The sequence below is a fragment of the Miniopterus schreibersii genome, assembly GCF_964146895.1.
Source record: "Miniopterus schreibersii genome assembly, chromosome: 1".
Taxonomy (NCBI): domain Eukaryota; kingdom Metazoa; phylum Chordata; class Mammalia; order Chiroptera; family Miniopteridae; genus Miniopterus; species Miniopterus schreibersii.
In genome coordinates this window covers 176744685-176762340 of record NC_138101.1, presented here as the reverse complement: position 1 = coordinate 176762340, position 17656 = coordinate 176744685, and the positions used below count along the sequence as shown (strand labels likewise).

The 17656-nt window shown below is 45.5% G+C and overlaps 1 protein-coding gene across 2 annotated transcripts in view; it reads right to left on the bottom strand.

The window, feature by feature from the left end:
- Nucleotides 1–13615, bottom strand: part of PLEKHH1 (pleckstrin homology, MyTH4 and FERM domain containing H1) — a 47912-nt gene extending 34297 nt beyond the window's left edge. For both annotated transcript variants that reach the window (XM_081131999.1, XM_081132000.1), the window contains exons 1-2: nt 13324–13615; nt 5245–5403 (exon numbers count right to left, since the gene is read on the bottom strand). In XM_081131999.1, the coding sequence (XP_080988125.1) occupies nt 5245–5370 (126 nt within the window). In that variant the 5' untranslated portion in view covers nt 5371–5403; nt 13324–13615. The remainder of the gene's footprint in view (nt 1–5244; nt 5404–13323) is intronic.
- Between the last annotated feature and the right edge of the window lie 4041 nt (nt 13616–17656).

Here is a 17656-nt window from a genome sequence, read left to right as displayed (position 1 = left end):
ATCATCTCTTCCTGGGATTTGAAACTTACCTTGATGTACTGGGGAAAATGTCTAGGGAGCTGCTGAACCTATCTTATTGATTTGGGGATGACTGCAGGTGACAGGCGCAGACCCAACACTGAGCAACGAGATGTTTATGGCCTTAAGAATTTCTGCGCCCTGGCCGGTGCGGTTCAGTGGTTGGAATGTCAGCCCATACACCGAAGGGCCATGGGTTCGATTCCGAGTCAAGGGAACATACCTGGGTTGCAGGTTCGATCCCCTGCAGAGTCAGTGGGGGGGGGGCAAGTGAGGGAGGCAACCAATCGGTGTGTCTCTCTCACATAGTTGTTTCTCTCTCTCTCTCTCCCCCTCCCTCCCTTCCACTCTCTCTAAAAATCAATGGGAAAAAATATCCTTGGGTGGAGATTAACAACAACAAAGAAGAATTCCTGCCAAGAGGTGCACCACCTTTTCCTCAAGTCACACTCAGCCCTCTTCCTTACTTCTGTCTCCCACTCCATGACCCCAACTCAAGGTATCTTGCTCCTTTCTCCCCTCCCACACCCCGGGCTCTTCTGCCTCCGTCTGCATGCTTCCCCAGCCTTTACCTGTCACACTCTGTGCCCCCAACACTTTAATGGGAGGGCATTCTGATTACATGATGATCAGAAACAGCGAGGAAGAGGATGGGCCGATATGGAAGGTCAGCCTACTCAGACCCAAGGCGCTGGGGGGAAAGAAGGTGTTTATGAACAACGTGTGTAAGGGACCTGGGGAACAGGGGAGGGAGACACTTCAAAACATCTCTCTTTCTTCTTTTCAGCTTCATTCAGCTTCATTAATGAAAATAGTAAGTTCACACAGTCTAAATAAAGCATGACAAGCCCACTGTGTGACCATTTATCAAAATACACATTACAAACATTTAACTAGTGTTCCTGTTCTTCTGATGTAATGATCTGATAGCTGTGCTTTCTTTGGTTTTCGGAATGGAAGCTAATTGTTTAGTAAAAACAGATGTACAATAATTTTATGCACTTAGGGATGAGCTGTCTATACTTTCTCAAAAATATCTTTTATTATGAAATATTTCAGGTGAAAAGGAATATTTTAAATTATGTAGAGATTAGTTTTTTTAAAAAACATGTACCCACCATTCAGCTTTGTCAAATTTTAACTTTTGTAAGAAATGTTTTTGAAAAAGAGACCACTACAGAGAGCTGAGGCCTCCTGTGTACTTCTCCCCAGTCTTACGCCTCTCATTTGGTATTTACCATTTGTATATACCCCTAAACAACAGAAATTATCATTTTGCATGTCTTACTTTACATAAACTGTATTATTCTGTGTATATATATCCTTCTGACTTTTTTTGTTTAATGTTGGTTTTTGAGATTAATCTTACACATGTAGCTCTACTTGATTTATTTTTAACTGCAATGTCATATTTCATTGTACAAATATATTCAACATGTTTATACATCCCCTATTGATATATAGGGTGTCCTCCAAAAATGTACACACACAGTTTGAGTAATTATAAAGGCAATGTTTATTAAAATATATTTCATTTTCAAAACTGAGCTATCAGCTGTTAGAATATGTATACATTTTGGGGGGACACTCTGTACATTTAGACTATTACCAATTTTTCATACATCAATGCTGCAATATACATTCTTGTATATGTCTCCTTGTGGCCAATATATTTGGATTTATTTCTACTGTTGCATTTTGTGCTTTCTATTTACTCTTTTTTTCTACTCTTTTTCCCTCTCCCTGCCTGAATTTAATAGACTTCCTTTATCCCATTTCCCTGCTCAACTGATTTGAAAGTTATATACTCTATTTGTTATTAGCATTATTCTAGGCTCACATTCTAGGCTTACAGACTGCTAATTGTTCCCCAGTTCTGCTCCCCATCTGTTCTCTTATCTCTCATATAAATAGAACTTCCAACTTAGCAGAGCACATGGTTATCCAAAATAAAACAATACTTTCCAATCTTCCTTGCAGCTGGGTATAACCAAGTTTTTTCCAGTGAGATAGGAACAGAAGGAATGAATGCAACCTCCAGGTCATGCACTTAAAACAAAGGGGTTGGGTGGACATCAGGATGAACCATCTTCAAACATGCAGCCGGTACCACCCTAGAATTAGACTGCTTATGCCTGAGATTCTACCTAAGAAGGAAATAAGCATCTGTCTGGTTTAAGCTACTGTTATTCTGGGTTCTTTCTTACAGCAGCCAAACTACACTCCAGCTAATACAACAGGCATGGATTAAAAAAAAAAAAAAAAGATCCCGCTTACACTCATTCTGCTTCCTGAATCTAGGGCTTCATATCTTTCATCAAGTTTGGAAAATTTTAAGCCATTATTTCTTTGAGTAATGGCTCTCCTACACTCTCTTCTCCACTCCTGGAATCTTATATAGGATCTTGTCATTCTAGCAGCCATGTCTCGGCCTGCGTCTTTATCTCTGTGTGCTACATTCTGCATGATTTCCTCAGGCCCATATTTCAGTTCATGAAGTCTGTCTTCAGTGGTGCCTAATCTGGTGTTTAATCTATCTACCCACTGAACATTTATTTTCAGTGAAAACAGTTTTCAATTCTAGCAGTTCTATGGGGTTCTTTTGAAAGTCTACCTGATCCTTTTGGCTGTGTCCTGTTCTTGTCTCAGGTTTTCAATTACTTCATTACGTCTTCAATATTTTGAACTCATTTATTTTAGAGTATCATGCCAACAGCTCTATTATTATTAGTTCTTGGGGGAGGGATATAGTTCAGTTGTTTGTTGTATATGTGGACTCTCATACACTGTACATTATGCTCCCAATATTCAGTCATCTTGAGTCATATATTCATCTTCACTGAGGCTTTTTTTTGGCCTGTAGGGATTCTGTATGACCTGGGTTGAGGTCTTGTTTCTCCAGAGAGGTTCTGTGTCTGTCCCTACAAGGTTTCCCAGGGGTATCTCTGGCCCAGGACTTAGGGTTCCTAATTCACAGACAGTATAAATTCTAATGTTAAACCAATTCATCATCACCAGGTTCTCAGGGAACCTTTTTTCCTTTTCTTCTTTTTCCTCCTAACCCAGAGCCTTATTGGCTAAGTATGAGAAGCTGTTCCGTCATCTGCCTGTGCTGGTGGATGGTTTTCTTTTCTTTTTCTGCCTTTTCATTTAGCGTGAAGCTATTTAGTACTCCTAACTTTATATGAAAGGTTCAATGTCAGGCCCAGCTTTCAAATGGCCAGACCTCATTTCTGCCTCCATAGATGTTAAAACTCATCCCTCAAACCTTTCAAGACTAAAGGGAGACCATCCATGCACCCCGTCCCACTCAGCAGCCTGAACTGAGTACCACTTGGGTTTTCCTCTTTGCCCGCTGAGGATTCCTTTTTTTTCAGTGTGCAGCTCTAAACGGAAGATAGTTTAAATGTCTAACGCAGTATGCCTAGGTGTTTCACAGTGGCCATTTTTAAGGTTATTTCATTGTCCATATTACTAGAAACGAAAGTCTCTTCCCTCCAAGATGTGTTTAACCAGCTGGCTGATCCTTACTTATCCTTGCCTTCCCTTGCATACCTTTTTCAATACCGTAACCCAAGGCAAGGTTCTCAAGCCTTGTAGTGTTGAAACCAATGTCTGGGAGCTTATTAAACATGCAGATTATGAGCAGTACCCGGGGAGACTTGGATCAGGAGGGCTGGGGTGGGGCCCAGGAATGCAAATGCTTAACAAGTACTCCTCCAGGTTTCTGGTACAGGTGGTCCCAGGACCACCCTTTGAGAACCACTGTCTCACTTCTGCTTCCCTTTCCCTGCGGTGGTGGAATTCTACCCTTTCTATTTGCAGTGTCTGAGAACCACATCCGCAGGAACCCTGCCAATCTGTTCTGCAAAGCCTGAACGAGGTGGCAATGCCAACAGGCCCAAGGTTCATGAGTTCTAGTCCAGGCTAGTCCAGGGCCACTCCTCTCAGAAGTGGAAATGCAGAGGTGACGCCAACAACTTGTCTTCCTAGACTCCAGGCTATGGGCTTGTCCCTAAAACAGGCATTTATTCAGGCTTTACTCATCAAGACTTTGACATTACTTGGAGAGGGGTGGACTGAATTTTACTTTTATCCTATGAAAGAAGGGTTTGCTAAACAGATAGATGATACAAACAAAACTACAAAGAGAATGGTTGATTCAATTAACATTATATATATTTTTAGTGCAGATCTCTACTCTCTAGACGGGTTATGCTCCAAAAAGTCAGCCATTTAGAATATATGTTCCCATAGAAACATTATGAACGGTGGTCACTTTCCCACCCAGCCCACCCAAGCCTGTAAAGCTAATAATTGCTCCGATTTAAGACCTATTCTACGCCAGAACCTTTATATATGTGATCTGATACAATTCTCAAAATAACTCCAAAAGGTAGACATTTGTGTCCCTGTCTTAGCGGTGAAGGGACTTGCTCAGGGTCACATAGCTAATAAGTGGCTGAGCCAGGTAGGTCTGGCTCTAAAGCCTGTGTCCTCGTCACCAGGAAACCAGGCTGCCTTCCGCAGCTCCTGTGCTTCATAGAGGTTGAGCAGTAGGGTGGAGATTTCCAGTCTTCTCTCCTACAACATCCTTCTTCCCCATGCTGAAGAGATGTTAAGGGAATATTAGAACCTCCCCTGCAGCCAAAGGTAACTCAGGAGGTAACAGAGGACCAAGATGATTTGTGTCACTTCTTTGGTGTGCCATACAGAGCAGCAGAGCAGGAAAGAATGCTGGATGACAGCTTAATAAACTGCTTTGACTTTGGTAAACTACCTTGGGTGGGTTTCATTTTACATGTGTGAAAAGCATCTTACTCAAAGTTCACCTTTCTGCAATGAATAGTAAGTAAGCCCTAAGGATCAAATGTACAGTATGGTGAACACAGACCACAGCATTGTATTGTAATCATCAAACTTGCTACGAGACTAGAATGTATTTATTCCAACCACTGAAAATAAATGATAATTATGTAATGAGATAGAGCTAATTATCACTATGATGGCAACCATATTACGATGCATAAATGTATCAAAGTAACATGTTGAACACCATAAATTTGCACAATGTTATATGTCAAATATATTTCTATTAAAAATAAATAAAATAATCCCCCCCAAAAAGAAAGGTCACCTTCCCCAGCGCTCCCTAACTCTGGCCCTCTCCGACACAGGCCTCGGCAGTGAGGTCAGGCAGCTAGCTGCCGGCTCCCCAGAACTCACCTTGTCGGCAAGCAGCTCCCTTATCTTGCTGGCCTGCAGGCGGAACCGGGTAAGCTGGGTCTCTAGGGCCAGGCAGCGTTTCTGCCAGTCCATGCTGGTCCGGGTCTCCACCTTGGGTTCAGCCATGATGGAATCAACTTCTGGTTATTCCAGGGATCCCTGAGAAGCAGCACACAGAGAGGAAATGATAAATAAGTGTGGGAGGAAGAGTTACATGGGGAAAGGATGAGAGGAGACCAGAGGAAGACAGAGAAAACAGGGGCTGGGGGAGGTAAGTTAGTCACTGTCCCTCTGTCCCGAGGCCCCCTTTCTTAGTTGTGTGTCACATTCTATCATAAGTTAGCTAAGCAACCTCAGGGGATCACAAAACCCCAGAAACCATAACGAGAACCTAGGCTCATTTTTACAAAAGTGGAAAGGCAGGGCTCATTTGTTTTTCATTCAATAATTTCACGTAACTAATTTTTATCCATTCAACGAGCATTTATGTGCCAGACAGTGTTCTAAGCATTGGAGATGCAAAGATAAATAACAGAGGTCCCTTGTCTTTGAGTTTTTCAAGGAAGTCTAACTGTAAAATTACAGTGCAGTCACAATAACCGATTGATACACAGATAAACAGGACAGGGAAATGGGGCCGACGATGCTGGGGGGGTGGGGAGGTGGGTATAGAGTTCACTCAGCTAACTGAGGGCAAAGCCTGGCGTCCAGGTTAGTTCTGGTTCTACCACAGCTGTATAGGTTTCAGATGGGGAAACATGGGAAGAAAATGTAATGCTTTGAATTTCCTTGACAATCTTCTATTTAGTTGGGATTTCGTCAGTTGCTGTCACTGAATCGTCCTGCTTTCTCACTCTTTCCTAAGTTGTAAAATACAAACCAGAAAATTGGTAGACATTTTGCTGCAGCCTCTGGAGAAAACCACAAATCTTTGGAAGACACTTTATATGAATTCAGAACACATCAAGGAGGCACCTATAATTTCTCCAGCCTGGGGAATTTACACAGATGGTTCCTGGACATATTTTAGAGAAGATAAACTGGGTTAGGATGAGAAAATGAAGGATGTATGTGTGCGCATCAGAGTGGAGATACAGGCACAGGTGACCACAGAGGAGAGAAAGGCTGGAAGACACAGCCACCAACAAGACTTTCTAGAGTGCTACTAATAATTATGTTTGGCATCTAGCATAAATTTGGCCTGCCCCAAACCGTGACATATGATCACCCTAGTATTAGGTGATTTTAAAGAATGATTGTTCATTTTTTTAGGTTGATATATTTAAAATGTAATCTGTTAGAGATATATATGATTTACAGGCACAATAATAATATCTGTGATTTGCTTTAAAACACTTCATGGTAGGGGGTGAAGAGTGGTGGGGAAGAAGGTACATGACATAAGATTTATCAAAATGTTAATTTTTGAAGCTGGATGATGGGTATATAGGGGTTCTTTATACTGGTCTCTTTACTTGAGTATATGGCTGGAATTTTCCATAATGCAAATTTGCTATTTTTTAAAATCCCCTTTCCCTTTGTACAGGAGCCATATGGCCTCAGAAAACCCAGCTACCTCCTGGACTGTTGCCAAATATTAGCCTGGTGCCCCAGTGAGCCTGTCCTCGATGGGTTAACCACCAACGTTGCTTCCCGCCTCACATCTGACGTTTATAAGTATATTTCCCCCATTACCTACCACAAATAGCTATCATTTATTGAGTTCTCGCTGTATGCCAGGCACATGTGGCCTCTTCAATCCTCACAGCCCATGAGTTCAGAGTGGGCACTAGTCCAAGGTCTCAGGTGAGGACACTGAGGAACCAAGAGACTGTCCGGCTTACACAGAGAGTTCCACAGAGGGATGCTCATCCCAAAGTCCCTGTTCTCAGCCACTGTACTCTCTCTTCACACCCATCCAGAAACGGAAAAGAATTCTGATTTCACAAAGAGTGAGGTGGATTGTTAAGAATGAAAGAAATAGCCCTAGCTGGTTTGGCTCACTGGTTAGAGCACTGGCCCACGGAGTGAAGGATCCCAGGTTCGATTCTGGCCAAGAACAAGTACCTTGGTTGTAGGCTCGATCCCCAGCCTCCATCGGTGCAAGAGCAGGAGGCAACCAATTGATGTGTCCCTCTCACATCAATGCTTCTCTCTCTCTGGAAAGCAATGGAAAAAACATACTAGGGTGAAGATAAAAAACAACAACAAAAGAATGAAAGAAATATTTTATAAGATCTTTTGGGATCATTGGTGCTAAAATGAGCCTATATTCTAGACTTTCCAGGACATTCTGGTCTCAAATATTCTGACACCATAAACTCCGTAAGTATAGACATTTACCACGTGTCCTGACTTTTCATTTAAAAAACAGGGTCAATGGACCTGTAGAGAAAGTCCCAACAATTGAACCACTGAGGGGTCTGGTGTCTGATGTCTTTTGGTTCTGGGTTGCTCAGAACACTGGATGTGTGATCTCAGCCCTGCTCTCCCGGAACTGTCATCCCAAACAATCCCGACATTGTGACCTCCCAGCAATCCCCACCTCAAAGGACTGGAACCAACAGGAACGGGCAAGAAGACAAAAGACAGAAACAAAACATGACCTTTTCTGAGCTAAGATCACAGCTGAAAAGACAAAACAGAACTTGTGGGGTCCCCAGAGAAGGCCCTGAGGCTTTGCATTTGATTTGCTTTGTCCTTTAAGGGGTTTTTGCTTTTCCTTAGATAAATAAAATAAAAAAAAGAATCTGAAAGTCTAGCACCTAGCCCCAGGCTAAGGAATTAGCACAGAAAGCACCCAAGTAAAACCAAGGGACAGGGGAAACTTAATTATTTTGTGGTTTTGAGAGAGTTTGGTGGATTTTTTTTTAAAAAATATCTCTTTATTGATTTCAGAGAGAGAAAAGGAGAGGGAGAGAGAGAGAGATAGAAACATCAATGATGAGAGTCATTGATTGAGCCCACAACTGGGGCATGTGCCCTGACCGGGAATCGAACCCAGATCGCCTGGATCCTAGGTTGATGCTCAACCGCTGAGACACGCCCGGCCGGGCGAGTTTGGTGGATTTTAATTGCCTCTTATTAATTGTCAAAGCTGTGTCTCAGATTCCATGGGGGAGAGTGGGAACCCAAATTATCAAAATCTCCAGGGCCTTTGGAAATACAATAAATATGCCCTTGGCCTCTGCCTAGCCCTGACATCTGAGATCATTCCTACAACGAAGGGAGTGCTTTCCCCAATCAAGCATCTTCATGACATCATGATTCTGAACCAATCAGATGTCTGCTAACCCTTTCCCTGCCTTGAGGATGCTGGTCAGAGGGCTGACATCATCTACCCCTGTCTCAGCATGTGAGGAGAGCTAAGAGGTTTCGAAACATATCTGGAGCAAGGTGCCCACTGCCAAGCACAAGGCCCAGAGGCTCTGTCGACAGAAGCAGGTGGTCAGAGCAGCAGCTATAAAACCTGAGATGTTAAGGGAAGGTAACAGTAAGTTAAATCTCACCTGCTAAGTCACCTTGCACTTGTACCTCCCATAAGGATGCACAAGGATGAGCAGAAATAAATTTACAGAATGGTTCTTAACTTTTCAAAGCATTGCCACAGGCGTCCTCTCTTTCCTTATCTTCTCTATATCCCCGAGATGCAGGACAGTGAGAGATGAGAAAACTCATCACCTCTGGGACTTGCTTAGAGACACAGAGCCACGCAGTACCAGAGCTGGGCCAAGAATCCCGATCTCCCAACGGACAGAACATCCTCTCTCCATAGAGATGCTTCAGCAGGGGTGGTCGAGTCTCGTGCTACCAGGCTGGCCTCACACAGATACAACATCCATGGCAAAACCAGATGGGGAGCCCTGGCCGGTTCACTCAGTGGTTGCAGCATCGGCCCGCAGACTGAAAGGTCCCGGGTTTGATTCCGGTCAAGGGCCTATAACTCGGTTGCAGGCTCGATCCCCAGCCCCGGTTGGGGCGTGTGCGGGAGGCAACCAATTGATGTGTCTCTCTCACATCGATGTTTCTCTCTCTCTCTCTCCCCCTTCCACGCTCTCTGAAAAGCAATGGAAAAATATCCTTGAGGATTAAAAAAAGAAACATAGATGGGGAAATGAGAGAAGGGGCAGGGAATCAGGACAAAATCAAGCTCCAATTTTTTTTCATTTTTTTATGCTGGAAAGCTTCAAACACACGTAAGTAGGGAGAACAGTACAACAAATCCCCACCCAGCTACAATTATCATCAACTCATGGCCACTCCTGTGAAACCCAGTTCTCCCGATTCCCACTAGTGCCCGGCATGCCTAGCTGCCCAGCAGGTGAGAGTCAAATAACTGTATGGGCCTGACGCCTGCTCTGGAGCTCCCCAAGTCCTCCAGCACCCTGGACCCACATGGCCACGGGGGTCGGTAGGGAGATGCCTTGGAGGAAAGGCTTCGGGTAGACAGGGTAGTAAAAAGAGGACACAGGGAGTTAGTCGTTAGGTGACTTTAGACTCTGGGCTGGCATCAGAGAAAACCCATATTGACCTGGGATGGCTCTGGCAGTTTAGGGGTTCAACCAGAAATTGATAAAATGTTAAGATTAAATTTAATTCAACCAATTTTTGTTAAGTGGTTCCTGCGTGCAATGTTGGGCCCATAATGATAAATAAAGACTGGTGACTAGTGGGGCTCAGGTCTACAATCTGAATATCCTGGAACTTCTCTGCGAAAGGGCCCAATCAATACAAGAGCCTAACAGAAAGAGGTCAGAAGTCGCTGCAGGGGGCATCAGAGGGTAACCAGGACTCTGTTCTGGGTACAATTTCCACTGGGCTCTCCCGTGTCACCTCACTATGGTTTACTCCCGCAGTGTGGGCACCTTTTGTGATTTTCACTTGCTAGTGATGGGCTTTCACCATCTTCTGAAAGTGCTCCGCTAAACTAGACTGACCTCCTGCCCCACTGTGGGAGAGGAAGAGCTCTGTGCTCCTTTCTGAGGAGGAGCTGGGGGAGGGAATGAACACAGGGGCACGGCTCCCTCGGAGCTTGCATCACCATCTGATCAACATGCATTTGACCTCTCTGGGTGCCAAGCATTACATTTTACAATGTTGGGGGGACAGGAAATTGGGAGCGAGTTCCAGCCTTCAGGGATCTAAACACCAGAAAAAGGAGCGAGGTCAACCAGGAGTAGCACCCCTTGAGAACAAAACCAGTAAAGAGAAACAGCAGAGTGCAGTAATTAAGATGCCACATTCTGGTGCCAAACAGGCCTGGGTTTAAATACCAGCTCAGGCACTAATTAATCCTGTGACTTTAAATCATTTGCTCAACTTATCTGAGCCCCAGTTCCATTTGAAATTGAGGGCAATAATATTTATAAAGGAGGGCAATAATATTAGTTTGAACCATACAAAATTGCCAATATTTAATAATTTTCGACCTTCAAAAATGGCAATTTCATAGACCACATGCTGCTGGGGTTTTTTGAGAATTAAAAGAGATGTTACTAAAGCCTGGCACACAGCAAGCACTCAATAAATGACAGCTACTATCAACAAACAGGCAAATCTAGCGTGCTCTGGGCTATAGATGTGTCTCATATGAGATGTGTCTCACAGATATTATCACTAGGTCCACTTCAGAGAGAAGGTCAGGGGATTTTAAAAAACGACTTTATCTCTTTATTTTTGAATGTTGAACCAAAAAGGGAATAATGCAAAGTAATATTTCTTCCTTCCCCTGTACTTCATCCATAGCTCTACTCAAAGGCAACCACTGTTACGGGTTTTTGTGTTTTTCAGAGATATTCAGTGCACAGACAAGCATTCAGGTATATGTTGCACACACACATACACACACATACAAATGGTGGCACAAGAAACACACTGTACTTAATATAAGTTAGAGATCTTCCTGTATCAATAAACATATCTGCCTCATTTTCCCTCCATGCTGTTTAACAGCTTTATTGTATTTTATTGTGTAGCTACTACATGATTTCACAGTCACGTGCCACATAACAATGTTTCAGTCAATGAAGAAACACATATACAATGGTTCTGAAAAGATAATGGAGCCAAAAATCCTTATGGCGTAGGGACGTCATAGCTACCGTAATGTCATAGCACAACGCATGACTCATGGGTTTGTGGTGACGCTGGTGTAAGCAAACCTACTGCGCTGCCAGTTGTAGAAAAGTACAGCACATACAATCATGTATGGTACATAATACTGGATGATAACAAACAGCTATGTTACTGGTTCATGTATTTACTACACAATACATTTTATTGTTATTTTAGACTGTACTCTTTCTACTTATTAAAGTCTCTTGATTACATCATTTTGTCTTGTGCTTGATTTAATCTTGTGGGGGTTTTTTTTATAGTCACATGCTGTCCCGGTTTATAACCTAAGAGCAATAGCTACACCACATAGCCTAGTGTAGTAGGCTTACCACCTAAGTTTGTCCAAGTGCACCCCATGATGTTCACACGCAACGAAATCGCCAAACGACTCATGAAAACGTATCCCCATCATTAAGTGGTACATGACTGTATTTAAGAGTCTCTTATTGACAGATATTTGGGTTGTTTGAAACCTTTTGCTAAAATAAACAATGCTGCAATGAATATTCAATGAATATACACATCATTTCATACCCACCAGAATATATCTGAAGGATGAAGTCCTAGAAATGCAACTGCAGGATTAAGTGATATACATTTTTAAATGGCAAAACAGTCCAAATTGCCCTCCCTTGAGGCTATTCTAATTCTAGGCTATACTCCAGCAAGCAAAAAAGTGCCTGTTTCCCCACGGAAGAGGGCAGAGAATGCAGGATGGTGGCTCAGCAGCCAGCTTGCTGTGAAGTTACCTGGATAGGAGTGAAGGAATCCTGGCACCTACCATCAGCATGTATAAAGCACTGCAACCCATGAGGAGCACAGATTCTGCACACAGATACTCAACCTCATAGAGAGAAGGGGATAGTAAGGGGGGGGGGGAGTAGAATGGGAGGTATAGACTTCTCCCTCTTAGCTGGTGATTCCTGAGGAGGGCAGAAGGAGCACCACTTTTTCTCAGTTGTTAGGTTTAAAGAGTTTGGGAGCACCGGGTGTGCCCCACCATCGCCCAGCTCAGAGCAGACCCCTCTCAGCAGCCTACCAGAGGGAGGGTGACTGGACAGTGGATCAAACCCTTTGGAATTTAGGAGGCTTGGGTTTGTGTCTGGCCTCTTCCACATTTTAGTTATACGAACTTGGGCAAATCATAATTTTTCTGGGTCTGTTTCCTCTTTTGTAAAATGCAGATAATAATATGCAGAAACACTGGAATTCATGGTTTATAAAGTGTTAAGTGATGTTACCATACACAGCGTCTGGCACATATTAGACAGTCCAAAAAGTCCGATGAAGAACCAATGACTTTTCCATTGAAATTGTTATTAAAATGATCTTTCAAGCAGAAGTTTTAGCTGGAGCTAAAGCTCTGTCTGGAAGAGTTTTATGAGGTGGCTTCAAAAAGCTACGGAGATGTCCAGCCAGGGAGCAGATTCTACTCTCAGATAAGGGTCTTCATGCCTTTGCCACTCCCCATTAAGGACCCCTTTTCTCTAGCGACCGATTCCTCTCTCAGGCTCCTAGGGCACAAAGCTCTGGGTGTCATTCGACGCCCAACTTGTTTTCTTTTCTGCCTGGCTAACCTGCCTCGAGGAGCCCTAAGCGAACCACCGAGAAAGCACATTGGAGAAAAATCTGAGATAAGGCGGGGAGGGTAGAGGGAGGGATGAAACCAGGCAGGAGCACAGGCAGCGCGGCGGCAAGCCTGCAAGTTCTCTCCGAGGGCCCTTCCCGGGAGCAGCTGGATCCAGCCGGTCCCAAACTCCAGGTCTCCCAGAAAGTCCGCTCCTCGCCCCGGGGGCGGCTCCCTGCGCGCCCAGCCGCCGGGAGCTCGGTTCCAGGTGGGCAGGCACCTGCTCCGAATCGCCCTGGGGCGGCAGGGAGCCGATCCTCCCCGCCCGGCCAGACCCCTCGGGGCGAGCGCACCCCCAGGCCACCCCCGCCCCGGGGGCGCACGGTGCCACTCACCCCGGGCGAGCTCGCCGGCGTCCCCGCGGGCCACGCAGCACCCGGGCGCACTCCGCGCGCGCCCGCCGCTGACCTTGCGTCGCTCCGGTCCGAGTCCACAGCGGCCGCCGGGTCTCCGTTTCCCGGCAGCAGGGGTCGGGGGGGCGGGGCGGGGAAAGGCTGGGGCCTGGAGGGTGCCCGCAGGCTGGCCGCACAAAGGGGAGGCAGGCGCACCTCCCGGCGCCCCATTCAACGCTCGGCCGCGCTCCCTCCGCCCCGCCCGCTCCTTAAAGGCAGAGCGCCGGCTCGGCTCGCCGCGGCTGGGGACGGGCACAGGAAATGACCTCAGCAGGCTCCAGCCTCCCACCGCTCCGCTCCGCTGGGCTCGTCCCTGGGCGGTGAGCCCCTTGGGGTGGGGGGCTCCCCCGGCTCTGGCCCCTAGCTCTCTGCGGAGGCTGCACCGGCCGCCACAAGGGACAGTGAGGGCGCCCCCGGATCTGCAAGCGTGAGACCCTCGCAGGAAGGGCGCAAGACCAGACCCCACACCACCACCCCCAAAGGAGGTTCCAGCATTTGGCAGCCTGTAAAAACTTTAACGCCCGGATATTTGAAGCAGAAGTTCTTATTTCAAACAACCATTCCCACTGGCGAACCAATGTTCTGATTTGTAATTTGGAGGGGAAAAAAGTCACCGCAGCCCAGCGTAACTTGCTTGCTTATGTGTGCATGTGTACGCAGGCATGTGTGCATGCATTCCTTATTTAAAGGAGTCGGCCTAGAAGGCAGTAAGGCAAACTGTTGGGTAGTCTGCAGGGGTGTCTTCGGTGTACCCTTGTTCTTCAAGGGCTTACAGTCCCTCAGCTCACCAGTATAATCCAACACCCAGGGGGCTTGGAACACTCAACTTTTGGTTACGTGGGTATGGGTTAAGAGCTTTTCCCCCCAAAGGAATGAACAGAGGCAAACACCACCAGGGCCAGGTTCTCCAAAGGGGCTTTAAAAAGACTCAGTTCAGGTGGTGGTGAAGGATCCCTAGGCTCCACTCCAGGTTTGAATCCGAATCTCTGGAGGTAAGTCTGGGAAATTGCCCAGCTAACAAGCTCCCCAGGTGATTTTCATGCACAGTTTTGAGAGCCCAGACACTATGAAAAGATGGTCTCAGTAGTTCAGGAGGCCAAGGGTGAAAGTTCAAATGGGCCAATTGGACTCCTGGGGCTGAACTTGCAAATAGATTCATAGCTCCTGGGGATTGGGATAGGTCAGCCCCAGTCTGTGGGACACTGGCCTCTGTTGTCCCTTCGACACTCTGGAAATTGCCTAAGGAAGCCCAAACGCAAGTCCTCTGGAGTTGGTAAGGGAGATTTATTCATTCATTCATTCATTTTAAATTGGTAATCATGTACATAGTATAAATTTCAAATAATACAGAAAAATCTTAATCTTAACAATGAAAAATCTTCCTCCCACCCTGTCCCTTGCCCCCCGCATCACTCCCCCCAAACACAACCAGTGTTGTAAGTTTTTTGTTGGGGGAGGTTGTGTGTGTTTTTTATTGTTAATCCTCACTAAAGGAATTTTTTCCATTGATTTTTAGAGAGAGTGGGAGGGAGGGGGAAAGAAAGAGAAAGAGACATCGGTGTGAGAGAAACACATTGATTGGTTGCCTCCATATGCACCTCAATTGGGGCCAGGGTCCAACCTATGACCCTTTGGTATGCAGGCCAATGCTCTAACCACTGAGCAGCACATCACTGGCCAGGGTTGTTGTAAGTTTTTGTGTGTATCCTTTCAAGATATTTTATGCATACATAAGTATTCATGTATTCATAAATGCATATGTATTCATATCCCCCCTTTCAACACCAAGGAAGTATCTCTTGCTTTCTTCTCTTGACATTACCATTTGATGACTCTGAGTGTGACTTATCAGTGCACTTAAAGATACATTATTTTTAATGGTTCCCTAGTATTCTTAGTGATGGATATTTCAGAGGTTTTTAATCCCTGGCTATTATACACCTTGATGCAATGACCGTCTTTGTACACACTTCTTGGTCCACATGCATGACTGTCTTTATGGTTTAATACTTAGATGTGGAATTACTGGCTCTAAACACAATGGGAATTTTAAATTCCAACAGATGCTGCCAAATTGCCCTCAAAGGAGATTGCACCAACCTACACTCCTATCAGCATGTATGAGTGCCCCTTCCTTCCCTCCCACCCTTGCCAGGGAAGTGATTTATCACAAAGTACACAGCTTTTAGAAAGGGGAGGTTAAGTGAGTTGATGTGCATGGGCAATTTTAGAGCACTGCTAGCACACAGAAGGGCCCAAGAACGTGTTAGCTGTTAGTGTCCCAACCTCACTCCTCTGTGTGATTGCCCCAGCTTTGGGGTCTGTTTCAATCCCAGCTCTGTAAACTTGGGCAAGTTCCTTAGCCTCTCTGGGACCCAGTTTCTGTATCTTTAATATGAGAATTTTAATGTCTCTCTCTGGGCTTGATTTGAGGATTCAATTCTATAAAAGAGTTACATAAATTTTGGGATCCAGTTATTGTTCAGTAAGTGAAGCTATTCTTTTTCCCTCAAATTTTCCTTCCAACTTTTTATTTCAAAAATTTCAAACCTACAGAAGTTACAAAAATCATAGTACATTAAATACCCATATACTCGTCACCTAGATTTACCAATCATTAACTTATTGCCACTCCGCCCCCAATTTGAGAGTTAGTTGTGCACGACGTTTTTATCCCCTTTTTTTACCCAACTTTCTGACCTTTTACTCCTGAATACTTTAGCATGTACCTTTCTAAGAACATGGGTATTCTCCTAATATCACACTTAGAAAATTTAACATCGATACAATACTATCAACTACAATGCAGGACATATTCTCATTTCCCCAGTTGTCCCAGTAATGTCCTTTATAGCTGAGTTTTATAGCTCTTCTATTTATAATTATTAGTTTCTACCTAGTACTCACCAGAGTGAATGGATGGTTAGAGAAAAATGGGCTCGTCCCCTCCTCCACTCCAGGGAGAGAGTAACTCCCACAGCCCTAGACCCTGGCATTCTTTGGGGGCTGCAGGTAATCAATCACCAGGCACGAGGGATGCTCACAGGCAGAGCAGAGTTTCCCATCTAATACTAGGGATTGTCCCCCCAGCCACCTTTGCTGATGTTGCCTCCTCTGCCTGACCCCAGCCACCCCATGCTGGCAGCCCAGCAATGCTCCCCCCCAACTCTGGTTGGGTTTCTGGTGTCCTCTCTACCTCCCCCCTGGTCCCCAGTCAGCAGAGACAGCTGTTCTGGCTCCAATGACACCTGGCTCCTATATCACCCCCGACACTCCACCTCAGGGATGAATCCCTATGGACCTCCAGACTGGTGTACCCCAACTTAACCCTGAGATTAAGGGTTGGGCTGTCTTTTCTTGATGATCTTTCTGTCTTATGGCACTTTCTGTGTATCCCTCCCTGGAACTGAGACTGAGTGTCAAACTGTGGCCACTGGCCAAATCCAGACAATGACACCAGCTGACACAGACATCCTTCCCTCCCCCCCCCCCCCCCCTTTATGGTAGCTGACTTTTAAGTTGTTCCAAGTACACTATTAGATGCCCAACTCTAAGCTTGAGTGAACTATCTCCTTGCTTCCTGCCTCAGTTTGTTCTGTTGTAAAGGGAGAAATTACTCCTCAGCATAGCTACCTTCAGGTCAGAGGATGTGAGCTGGAGGAAAAGGCAGGATTATGAGGGAGTCACCACAGCAGAGGGGGCTTTGTAAAACTGAAGTAAAGGAAAAGCCAGCTTGGGCACCCTATTGGGCTGGTGCTGCAGTGGGAGAGGGAGGAGAGCAGGAAGGGCTGGGTGGGAGCTGGGGCCTGGGAAACCTGCTGGAAAGGCCCTGACCCCCAGACCCCTGTAAGGATCCATGGAGAAATGGTAGCCACCACACCTACAGCTCGTTTCTGCTTGGTGTTAGCTTATTATAAGTGGCCGGATGGCAGAGAGAGAGGAAGAAAACCATTATGTGCCCAGAGCCAAAGGGTCCTTTGGGTCACTGGAGCTGAGGGCCCCCTCTTCTCTTCTGAGAGGAGAATGAGGCTGGGATGGGCACTCACTGTGAACAGGTCTGGACCAATTTGGCCCTTTGGCAATTGTCAGGGTCTTCTGTTTGTAGCCACTGGAGGTGAGAGGTGAGTGGAGGCCATTTGTCCCTTCTTCCATAACCTCCTGCAGGTGGGATATTAAAAATGGCAAGGCGAAAGTCTGCCAAATATATAAACATTTATCAGCGAGCAGGCACAAAAAGTCCCACAACCTGCTTCAAGGGAGTCAAGGAGTTGGCCTG